This window comes from Saccopteryx leptura, chromosome 1 (assembly GCF_036850995.1).
Source record: "Saccopteryx leptura isolate mSacLep1 chromosome 1, mSacLep1_pri_phased_curated, whole genome shotgun sequence".
NCBI classification, from domain to species: domain Eukaryota; kingdom Metazoa; phylum Chordata; class Mammalia; order Chiroptera; family Emballonuridae; genus Saccopteryx; species Saccopteryx leptura.
Window position 1 is genome coordinate 99,520,165 of NC_089503.1, and position 11,794 is coordinate 99,531,958.

The window sequence follows — 11,794 nt, forward strand, 5'->3', positions numbered from 1 at the left end:
GGTGGACTTTGTCGCAAGGGGGCTCATTCTTCCCCCGTCTTCCCTTGCAGTGCTTACCGGACGACCCAGGTGGCCTACAGGGACACTGCCAGCAGCTTCTCGATCTCCAAATACAACTCCACCATCCAGGAAAGCCTCTACAGGTGTGGTGGGCAGGCCAGGCCGCCTGTCTGTGAGCAGGGCAATGGGGGCAGGGCGGTCAGGAGGCTTAGAAGTCAGGGAGCCCCTCTCCCTTGGTCTTTCTGGGACCCAGCTTCCAGGAGTCCATTGTGAATGTCAGGAGCATCTCAGAAATAGTACCCATTCACCTCCTGCTTCCTGACTTCTTATTGAGGGTTGATGCAGAATGCACCTTGAGGTCAGAGGTGTACCCAAGAGTCTCTAGCTGGTTACCAGAGATAATTAATAAATGTTGGGGCCACAAGTCAGCCAGGTGCTTGGAGTGAGCACTGCAGCAGGGAGTGGACTTGGTGTGGGGAGGAGGAGTAGCAGTGGGGTACTGCCAGGTGCCTGTGGTGGAGCAGGAAGCCCATCTGGGAGACACTGGCCTCCTGGGCTTCCTCCTCACATGTCCTTTGCCCTGCAGCCCCACCCTTGTCCCCTACTCCCTGCATGGAAGGTTGGGGGGCACTCCACCAGCTCACAGTGTTTACCTAGGAGTCAAGAGAAGAAACTAGCCTCTGAGAAAAGAAGGGAGTGGGGGGAAGGAGAGGGAATTAACTGCATCCTGGGCACTCGCTTTGTGCCAGGAGGTGGCGTGCAATGTTTCCGGTGAGCACCAGAAACTCGGTCACTGGAGTTTAGGCTACCTGTTTAGTTGTGGAAAAATGCTGGGATGACAGAGTCAAGAGTCCAAAGGATGTGAATCTGGTCAATGTGTGCAATCTGCCTCTAGAAAGTGGGGGTAGGGAGAAGAGTGGAGAATGTTTGTACTGAGCTATTTCTATTCCTGGAGAAAGCACAGGAAGGACCTGCTCCCACCAGGAGAAAGAAGGTCAGCATCTTGTGCAAAAGAAATGGGGTAGGAACTGAGCAAGATTAAATCAGGGAAGGCTTCATAGAGGAGGTGACTAATGTACCCTTTTCCCATCTTCTGTCTTTTCCTCTTTCAGGTCCGAATGCCCTTCCCAGCGATATGTCTCTCTCCAGTGTTCCCGTAAGATGTTCTTCCTCCTGAATTGTGGCCTGTGTGGGGTGGAAGTCAGGTGGGGTGGGAGTCAGGGGCAGAGGGTTGGGACCTCTGTGGGAGAGATGGCTGGCCCTGGGGGTCCACCAGGAAATGGAGCTTAGCCAGCAGGCCTGCTTCAGGGCCAGGAATCTTATAAGGGACTGGGGCAATTCCAGCACAGCATTTCCCTGTCTCCTGACCACTCAGCCCAGGAACTTTGCTCATACCAAAGAAGCCATTCAAGTTTTCTGGATTCTGGGCAGGGGGCAGAGGACTGGGAGAGCAGGTCTGATCCTGCTTAAAGCTCCTGTATCAACAGACAAAGAACTAGATTTACAGTCAATATTTATTGAGCACAGTTTATGGGCAAGGCCCTGTGCCTATCTCTTTACAAACATGCTTTTAATTCTCACGAGGCAGGCACTGTTATTGGCCACTTATGGGAAAGACAAATAAAATGTTTACTTTGCTTAAGGTCAGACCTCTGGTAGGTGAGGACGTGATATTTGATTGAGGGTCTGGCCCCTAAGCCAAGCACACCCGCGGGTGTGCTGTGTGCTCAGTAATGACCCGGTGGGGGTGGTCCAGGCACGTGGTGTGGTAGACGAGTGCCCACCCCTCAGACCACCTCTGATTCCTCACTCTTTCCCCCTGCAAAAAGAAAAGAGCATATGTTTGAACAAACTCCAAGGGCTGCCCTCCTTGTCCACAATTTTATAAGGATGACACACTCTAGAAAATGCTTGGAAATGTTCCCTGGGAGGAGGGGTCCCCAACAGCACTAAATGACCCACTGGGGAGCCATGTGGGCACAAACCCACCCATGCATCATGAGAAGTTTATTCCTCCTTTGTTTTATTGGGAATAATAGGGACCCCCATCACAGTACCTGTTAATTCAGGGTCATGGTAGACTTGATCTGCTCTCCCAGCAGTCCTGAGATTGACCATCACAGCCCGACTGCCTGGCACAGTGCCCAGCAATCAGGCACTCAGTACGCATTTGTCTAACTTGTGAAAGAATGAATGAGTGAGAGGAAAGAGGAACCTGCCTAGGAGCAAACTTTCCCCTGGATGGTCCCAGAAAGCCAGCCACCATGAGGGTCCCCTGCTTTGGCAGGAAACAGCTCTGTTGTATCAGACTAAGTGAGCGAAGTGATGTCCATGGGTGAGCACTGGTGGGGAGGGGGAGTAGGGGTGAACTCGGGACCGGGCTGACAGAGCCTGCCCTGGGCCCAGGGAGCATCGAGGGCTCTGAGGGAAGCAAAACTCACAGTTCTTCTTTTCTGCTTTCATCTAGACTGTGGCCTGAGAGCCATGACTGGGCGGATTGTAGGAGGGGCCCTGGCCCCTGAGAGCAAGTGGCCCTGGCAAGTCAGTCTGCACTATGGCACCACCCACATTTGTGGGGGCACTCTGATCGACGCCCAGTGGGTGCTCACCGCTGCCCACTGTTTCTTTGTGTAAGTGCCTGAGGGGAGGGCCATGCGATGCTGCTGGGGTCCTGGGTCACCAGGAAGGGCTGATGGTAGACTGGCTTCTTTCCCTATGGAGGAAGGCTTGGTGTGAGGCTGCCCCCCACCCCTCCCCAGTGGGCCGAGAGGCCCTGGCCATGATCTGCAGTAGGTACTTGGTCCTGGGAGTGTGAGTTGAGTGGGAGAGTGAGCATGAGAAAATGCTTTGGTTTGATGGCCGCTAGGGAGAGTGAGGCAGGTGGGAAGGACTTGGGAGCCTGCCCCCGGAGAACAGACTGAAATAAACAGGCTTTGGGTTTGCTGCTGCTCTCTGTAACTGGAACTTACAGGAGAGGAGCCTGAGGAATCAGGACCGATGTCCTAGGAACCGAGGGTGGGGTGGTTCCAAGACGGGCAGCCGTACAGCAGCTTCTGAGCCACCATCAGGCTTGTCCCTTAGAGCTGGTGGGCAGGAAGGGCTCTGGAGAGCAGGTCTCGGGGGCACTGGCTTGCCCAGCAATGAGTCTTCAGCGGGTCACTTTGTCCTCTCTAAAACTTCGTTTCTGCTGAGTATAATAATGCCAAGATGTGTATCTCCCACTTTATCTGGATCTTTGGTGGCGTGCAAACGAGACAGTGGGTGACTGCTCATAGAGAGCCCACTCATCTCTACCTTCCTACTGTAAGGTGCAGAGCAGCCAGTTCGAGTGGCTTTTGGAGGTGGGGGATTGTTTTGGACCACTGAACTAAGTTAGAGGGCTCCCTCCAGAGGTCATCTCATCCATCTTCTTGCCTCCAAGCCTGTGCTCGGAGTACAGCTCCCCTGGGAGGGGGGGCATGCTGCCGGGAGACTCTGCCTGCTGTGTGACTGTATCACGCTCCCCTGTGGCTCCACAGGACCCGAGAAAAGATCCTGGAGGGCTGGAAGGTGTACGCAGGCACTACCAACCTGCACCAGCTGCCCGAAGCAGCCTCCATCTCCCAGATCATCATTAACGGCAACTACACGGATGATCAGGATGACTACGACATCGCCCTCATGCGTCTCTCCAAGCCCCTGACCCTGTCTGGTGAGCCAATCAGCCTCTCCCACCCAAGCCTGGTTCATCCTGGCAGCCCTTAAGGCCCAGTCCTTGCACCTGGGCAGCCTCTGTTGACCCATCTTGGGGTCCCAGAGCTTCAGTATGGCAAGAGTCAGACTCAGGGATCACTTAATGGACCATCTCTATTTCACAATTAGAGAAACTGAGGCCCAGAGGTTGGAAATAAGTTTGCCCCAAATGATACAACTTACACTGCAAGTGGGTAACAGAGCCAGGCAGAGGCGGATTAAGGTCTGTTGAGGCCCCAGGCACAGAAGAAAATATTGGGACCCTTAAAAGAAAGAGAGTGACAAGGAAAATAAAAATCCGTGTTAACTATATTTTATAATAAATAAAAAATATTATGTACTATGAATGTTAAAATTGCACATACGAAACTAAACTTGGTGTCGTTAGAAAAAAGTATAAAGTTGGAGTTTTGCAGGGCCCTTCAGAAATCAGGGCCCAGGGCGTGCGCCCAGTGCGCCCGCCTTTAAATCTGCCTCTGGCCAGGGCTTGGATACAATATAATCAATATAAGTAGATTGGATTTTTTTCCCACTGGTATTCCTTGAGCACTGAACAGGGGCTAGACACTGTGGTAGGCATATGACATCTATGATTTCTTTTATTCTTCACAACCAATCCTGTGGAGCAGGTACTATTGTTAGCTTCAGTTTACATACAGAGCTTTAGCAAGAGGAAACTCCCGGAGGACATGGCATTGTAAGTGGCAATTCCAGGACTGGATCCAGATTGGTCTAACTCCCAAACAGTGCCCTTCCCACTCAGCTCTTGGCTGGCAGGTTGCTAACACTAACACTGCAGTTGAGAGCACAAGGCAAGCCACGTTCAAACAACCAGTTGCCATCAGGTTGGAGGGAAGGACTCAGTGAGGATACATGGAGGAAATGCTACTGAGGTTCTCAGGAGGAGACCAAAGAAGGCTTCATCCATTAATTCATGCACTCACTTGTCCACATTTTAGTGGGCCCTGTAGTTGCAATTGCAAATAGAACCTAAAGGGTGACACACAAACACAGTCCTAGTAGAGGTCAATGAGGGGGTGTTGTAGGGAGCTGGGGAGCCATGGTGGTCAGATGGGGGCATGTAATCAGTCTTGGAAGGATAGGGAGGCTTTCCTAGGAAGGATAGCTAAAGTGGACCGGGGTTTCTGGAAGCTTTGGAACCCTCTCTTGTACTCTGGGCTTATCAGCTGGTCTTTCCTGCCATGTTAATTATGGAGGTAGTGTCAGCGAGTCAGAGTACTCAGTTAGCTCATCAGAGTGGTGTGAGGAGGTGGAAACCTTGGCAGAGCTTAGTTGGCCAGGGCTGTCCCAGAACTATGCCCACCTGAACAACATCTACGAGTGGGCAAGACTTCTGTCCTCTTCCTGCTCCTTCCAGCCTTGTCTAGAGCCTGGGACTATAAAGTGAGGGGCACCCCCTGCCCCTGCCTGCTCCTGCCTTGCTCCTGCCCTGCCCCTGCCCACCCCTGCCCACCCCTGCCTTGCTCCTGCCCGCCCCTGCCCACCCCTGCCCACCCCTGCCTTGCTCCTGCCTGCCCCTGCCTGCCCCTGCCCACCCCTGCCTTGCTCCTGCCCTGCCCCTGCCCGCCCCTGCCTTGCTCCTGCCCGCCCCTGCCCACCCCTGCCCACCCCTGCCTTGCTCCTGCCTGCCCCTGCCCACCCCTGCCTTGCTCCTGCCCTGCCCCTGCCCACCCCTGCCCACCCCTGCTCACCCCTGCCTTGCTCCTGCCCTGCCCCTGCCCACCCCTGCCCACCCCTGCCTTGCTCCTGCCCGCCCCTGCCCACCCCTGCCTTGCTCCTGCCCTGCCCCTGCCCACCCCTGCCCACCCCTGCCTTGCTCCTGCCCGCCCCTGCCCTCCCCTGCCTTGCTCCTGCCCTGCCCCTGCCCACCGCTGCCCACCCCTGCCCGCCCCTGCCCACCCCTGCCTTGCCCCTGCCCACCCCTGCCCACCCCTGCCTTGCTCCTGCCCGCCCCTGCCCTCCCCTGCCTTGCTCCTGCCCTGCCCCTGCCCACTGCTGCCCACCCCTGCCCGCCCCTGCCCACCCCTGCCTTGCCCCTGCCCGCCCCTGCCTTGCCCCTGCCTGCCCCTGCCTTGCCCCTGCCCACCCCTGCCCACCCCTGCCACCCCTGCCTTGCCCCTGCCTGCCCCTGCCCTGCCCCTGCCCACCCCTGCCTTGCTCCTGCCCTGCCCCTGCCCACCCCTGCCCACCCCTGCCTTGCCCCTGCCCACCCCTGCCCACCCCTGCCTTGCTCCTGCCCGCCCCTGCCCTCCCCTGCCTTGCTCCTGCCTGCCCCTGCCCACCGCTGCCCACCCCTGCCCGCCCCTGCCCACCCCTGCCCACCCCTGCCACCCCTGCCTTGCCCCTGCCCGCCCCTGCCCTGCCCCTGCCCACCCCTGCCTTGCCCCTGCCCTGTTCCTCATGCACACGTGAAAGGGAGCAGTTAGTCTGCAGGGCCAGAACAGGCCTTTCCAACCATATAAAACCATCCACATTCTGATAGGCCCCTGGGCAGGAATCACAGCTCAGACCATGTGACTTGACTTTTGGTTTAAAAATCAGGACAAATTTTGTCACACTCACATGGCAGGCCAAGCACTTTGAAGTCACAGACCTATCTGAGATAACTTGTGAAAACTCACTGGTAAATTTATTTTCCCATAAGAAATAGTGAAATGTATAACAGGTACATATTTTTAAGACTGTGTCACATAAATAGATTAAATATTTTAAGAAATCATGTTTTGCATTTTTTGTTTGTAACCGATACTATCCATTTATTTTTTGTTTGCTTATTCTCTAGCAGACAAGTGCATTAGATACAGATGCATAAAGCCCAATTTATAGGACAATTTAATATTTATTCTCTTCCCTTATTCTCTCTCTTTCAAAGTTTGTTGAGCACTTTATATTCTAGATTCAGGAAGCGGCAGTGAGCAAAATAAACAACTGAGAACATTGCAAGCATTCTACTTTTCAATTTACATTTTGTTCTTGCAACTTGGTCTGTGGTAGTCAATGCCTGGCTCATCCAGGAGCACCAGTGCTCAGAGGAGCTTATGAGAAGATATACAACAGCATTAGCACTTTCTAACTGTTTCTGGGCAGGGGGGGCAGGAGGGCAGAGGAGCAAGTGAGCAGTGATTTTGTGGTCTGTGCCTCGAAGGATACACTCTCCCTGCTGGGAGAGGTGGTCTTACCCTGGAGCGAGAGCCTCAGGTCCTGGCCACGCAGCAGGCACCCTCCCCAGGCCAGGCTGGACATCCCACTGAGACATCATGGCCATAAAACGTGGGACTTAGCCAGCTGCTGCTTCTCGCTCTGATGGCAGGGGAGAGGCTCGGTCAGAAGGGCTACTCTCGGAGGGGGAGAGACTCTCCGTCACTCAGTAGTGATTTGGTTCAGGGGAGCTTCCCAGGCACATGCACCTGCTCACATGGTGCCCACTAGCATCAGGATGCTGGGGAGAATTCTGGTAGCATCCTGAAGACTGGAGGGGCAAGATAAAGTAATTGGTCAATCCAAGGCCCTGGAACAAGCAGAACCACTCTGGGGGCAAGGAGGGAGCTCCTAGGACATTGGTCCTTCTATCCCTCCACTGCCCCCACCAAAGCCTCCAGCATTGTGCCTTCACTGATGTCTTGAAGTCCTGTTGCAGCTCACATCCACCCTGCCTGCCTCCCCATGCATGGACAGACCTTTGGCCTCAATGAGACCTGCTGGATCACAGGTTTTGGCAAGACCAAGGAGACAGATGGTGAGAAGCAGAAATGCTAAACTGTGTGTGTGTGTGTGTGTGCACGTGCACATGTGTGCATGGGCCTGTATACACATGTGTCTGTGAGGAGGTGTGGGGGTGATATGTCGGAGTAGATAGGTAAGGGCTCATCTATAAATTCATGGGCCTGGGTATGAATGTGTGTATGTACACCTGCGTATATGTCAAAGCAGTTACTGTGACAGTGCCCTCCAGCCAAGACCACTAGGAAAACCTCTTGAATAAGCTGGACTTTGTAAATTGGACTTTGTTGAACAAGTCGGGTCCATTGCTCACTGCACTGAGGGAAGACACACATGGTTGAGAACGGTGGCACATTTCAATAAGAGACTCATTCAGCACAGGACATGGGTGGTTTGGGGGGGGGGGTGGTTCAAAGAAATAGAGCATTTTTTTTTTTTATATTGGATACCTCAAAGGAGCAGGAATTCTATGATTGGTTCTCTAAATAATTTCACCTAGAAGTTATCAATCAACTGAGTCTAAAGCTGTGTCTGGTGAAGAAGCAGCAGCCACCCCACTGGCTGGGAGGGGTATTTGGTACTCCTGTGGTTCGCACAGTGCCCTCCTTGTCTCCATCTATCCTTGTCCATATTATGAAGTGGTTTTGTGTTATCTTGGCTCATCACGGGCACAGAGTGGCCTTGTCGGATGTTGGCTGTGTAGGATTGTTTATGTGGGGCAGAAGGGTGCTGTGGCCTATCTGGCCCACGGTGAGACTCTGGCCAGACTCCCCTGCTCAGTGTGAGGAAGTGCCAGCTGGCCTGTGAGCAGCCTTCTCTGGTCTCAGCTCTATAACTGACTAGCTGTGTGACTGTGGGCAAGTCACTTCTGAAGCCCTGAGCTTCTCCACCTGTGAATGGATTAATTCTGCCTCTTTAGGACACATAGTTACTGAAAACAGGTGAAGTGAAATAGTGGATGGTGCTTTGAATACAGAAAAGCATTGTACAACATGCAAGGCAGATTGAGGCTGTGAGTTTGTCTGTGTACGTGTGTTTTTGATATACGAAGTGAGTTGTATCTAGTATGAGGGCATGTGTGTCCATATATCCTGGGAGTCAACCACAGGAATGTGTCTTCCGCTCCAAGAAGGCTTAGCTTGGATCCTGGGATGGGCAGCTAGCAGGCATGGAGCTGACCAGTCTTAATCCTCCCATCCTCTCTGTCCTCTCCACACTTCACTGCAGAGAAGACATCCCCCTTTCTCCGGGAAGTGCAGGTCAAACTCATAGACTTTAGGAAGTGCAATGACTACTTGGTCTATGACAGTTACCTTACCCCAAGGATGATGTGTGCTGGGGACCTTCGGGGAGGCAGAGACTCCTGCCAGGTGAGGCTGCTTCTGCATGGGGCGTGGGTTCCGGGACCCCAGGGGTGTGGGCGAGGGCTGAGGTGTTGGGGTCAGAGTGGGAACCAGGGCCCACCATTTCCTGCTCAAAGGCCATCTCCTCTGCCCTGCTGATGCACATGATATCCCCTGCAGGGAGACAGTGGGGGGCCCCTGGTCTGTGAGAAGGACAACCGCTGGTATCTGGCAGGAGTCACCAGCTGGGGAACGGGCTGCGGCCAGAGAAACAAGCCTGGTGTGTACACCAAAGTGTCGGAGCTCCTCCCCTGGATCTACAGCAAGATGGAGGTGAGAGTCTGTGGGGGGCGTGGCTGGGCAGGGGGGCGGTGCTCCCCACAGAGCTGTAGCTGGAAGGGGGCCCAGACTTCCCCAGGGTCTCAGCAGGGTATCCTCACCTCCTCCTGCCCAAGGGTGTTTACACAGTGCCAACGACCAGGACAGGACAGGAGTCAAATATTGGGCTGACCCCGCTTACTGTGTCCCTTTCCCTCCTCTTTGTTTGTCAGAACAAAGCTCTGAGGGTTGAAAAGGGATGGGCCTAAGTGGGCGGTGGCCCCAGGAGCTCTCCTCTCCCAGTGGTGGCCGAGTTGTGAGTTCACACCAGCCACTGACAGCAGGAGGCCTCCCCCTCCTTGGTAGGAAGTTGGGCCCTGGGGAAACGGGTGTCAGGAAGTTGAGATTCACCCACGCTGCCCCAGTTCAGCCCCCGCCTTCCCCGGGCCTGCTATCTAAGTTGTAAAGCAGGACTGCTTTGCCCAGCCAAGAGCAGAACAGGACGGGGACAGGGGAAGGCTGGGGGCCTCAGAACCTGCTTCCGTCGTTGTCCCTTTGCGACCTGCCTTCTCTGAGGAGAGTGCCAGGAGACAGATGGACTGAGGTTTAGGCTCTGAGCCACCGTCTCTGCGCCCGGTTTCTGGGCCCACCCAGCTCGCTTTCATTCCGTTCTCCCCGTTCTCCTCCTCAGAGTGAGGGGCGTCTTCGGAAATCTTAAGCAGTTGTCCTGCTCTACCTCACAGCACCACCTGTGGTCAAGACTCTGGCCAAAGTGACTGGGCCACCTGCAACGTCATCTGGGCTAAAGGCCACCAGACACCTTCATTACTGACTCCTCCACTGTCTGCTGCCTCAGTGACTGCGCAATGTGTTCATGTGTGCGTGTGCGTGTGCGTGTGCGTGTGTGTGATTGCTCTCCCTAGGTCGTCAGAAACCAGGAGAGCAAGCTGTCAGTTCTTTTCAAACGCCAAGCTAAAAATATTAACCTGGAGACAACAGTTTGGGCACCGTGGAGATATCTACAGTGTGTCCATAATGGATGGAGAAGATAGAGCTCAGGGAAGGGCCTGGAAGGTCACATCAAGAATTCTTGCTCCTCTGATCTTGACTTGGAGACTAGCCCAGAATGGGCAGCCACCCAGCAGCCCTGGTGACACTAACACTGCTCAGGAATGGGAACAGGTTTCGTTGGAGTGCCTGGACTGTCCCTTGTGGGAAGGCAGTTCCGTTGGCCTTATGAGCCCCCTGCTCTGTCAGGCCTCCCACTGGAGCTGTGGCTGTGGAGAGGTGGTTGCACTGTGGCTGTTTGTGCTGACGGCTGTGAACAGGGCTCATTGTTCTTGTTTGCTCACAGGCTGTTGGGGTGGATTTTATTTTATTTTATTTTTATATTTAAGAGACAGGAATAGATGTATTTTTAAATATTCTCCAAAAATTCCTGGAGCCAGGAGTCACCCCAAGAACTCTGAGGGACTCACGGGAGCTGTGCCACCTGTGGAATGTTCCTGGCTTCAAGGGACACTGAAGTGGCTCCTTTGGAATACTCAGGGAATCCTCATTTGGGCTAGTGGACAGATCCAGAACAAAGGAGCCACAACTGTTGTATATTCATGGGCTGCAGCCAGGGCAGGAAGAAATGGATGCTGCTTCTCCCTGGGTCCCCTGGAGGCTGGAATACCCACATGGACTGCCATCTCTCATTCTCAGAGCTGTCTTGAGACTTTGGAATTTCTTCTTAGCTCTCTCCACCTTTCAATTTCTTAGCTGTTTCAGAAACATAACAACGATGTGAAAATTTACCAGGAGAGAAAGCTGACACTGGCCCCAGGCCCTCCAAACAGCCCTTCTGAAGGATCCCAGTTGCCCTGCTCTTACAAGCCACCAGTGGGCCTGTTCTCCACTTCCACTGAAGGACTGAACCTTCCCCGGCCTTGGCTCCCATACCTTCCTCTGTCCCATTCCCCGCACCTTGCTTGGGCCTGTTGTATGGTTCTATGACTCCCAGAGGCAGGGTCTGAGCAGATCAGCTCAGCCCAGGCTAGTCCAGCCGAGGCAGGCAGCCATTCGGGGGAAAGATGACCCTGGAAGAGCAGGCTGGAGTTTGCTAGTGGCTGGGCAGAGTCTGAGGACGTTATATGTTATGAAGGCTAAGGGCAGGGGATGGAAGGGAGAGCAACAGTGATTTCCACAGCAGCCCCCAGCAATGGTCTTCAGCAATAAAAGTTGTGTGACCTGAAAATTTTGTCATTGGATGTTCTACTGGTATACTAAATAGAAAATTGAGATTGTCCAACCAGGTGCCCAGACATCTTCAGTTTGGGTTCAGAATTTTGGTTTCTCCACTTTGAGTTCTTCTAACTTCATCATACATTTATGTATGTATTCATTCATCAACCATCTTAGTGCCTAGTCTGTACCAGGTACTCTTACCAGGTCCAGGGAACATAAAAACCAAGACAGTGTCAGGTACTCTTGGTTGTGACCCAATGTGATGGAAGTTGAGATTGAGTTTGGGTGCCGTGCTTGGAGCATGAATAAAGAAACCACCAGTTATACCTAGAGAGGTCAGAAAAGGCTTCACAGAGGAGTTGAGGTTTGGGATGAATCTTAAAGAGAAGGTAAATAGACAAAGCAGACAGGAATGGGAGAAGAACACAGTA

General features: G+C 53.7%; 1 protein-coding gene across 2 annotated transcripts in view; it reads left to right on the forward strand.

Annotated features, from left to right (window-relative positions):
- The window catches only part of TMPRSS13 (transmembrane serine protease 13), a 29,857-nt gene extending 18,505 nt beyond the window's left edge, over window positions 1-11,352 (forward strand). For both annotated transcript variants that reach the window (XM_066372476.1, XM_066372479.1), the window contains 8 exons: window positions 51-143; window positions 1,113-1,156; window positions 2,468-2,630; window positions 3,519-3,691; window positions 7,391-7,489; window positions 8,701-8,843; window positions 8,997-9,149; window positions 9,826-11,352. In XM_066372476.1, the coding sequence (XP_066228573.1) occupies window positions 51-143; window positions 1,113-1,156; window positions 2,468-2,630; window positions 3,519-3,691; window positions 7,391-7,489; window positions 8,701-8,843; window positions 8,997-9,149; window positions 9,826-9,852 (895 nt within the window). In that variant the 3' untranslated portion in view covers window positions 9,853-11,352. The remainder of the gene's footprint in view (window positions 1-50; window positions 144-1,112; window positions 1,157-2,467; window positions 2,631-3,518; window positions 3,692-7,390; window positions 7,490-8,700; window positions 8,844-8,996; window positions 9,150-9,825) is intronic.
- The last annotated feature ends 442 nt before the right edge of the window (window positions 11,353-11,794 follow it).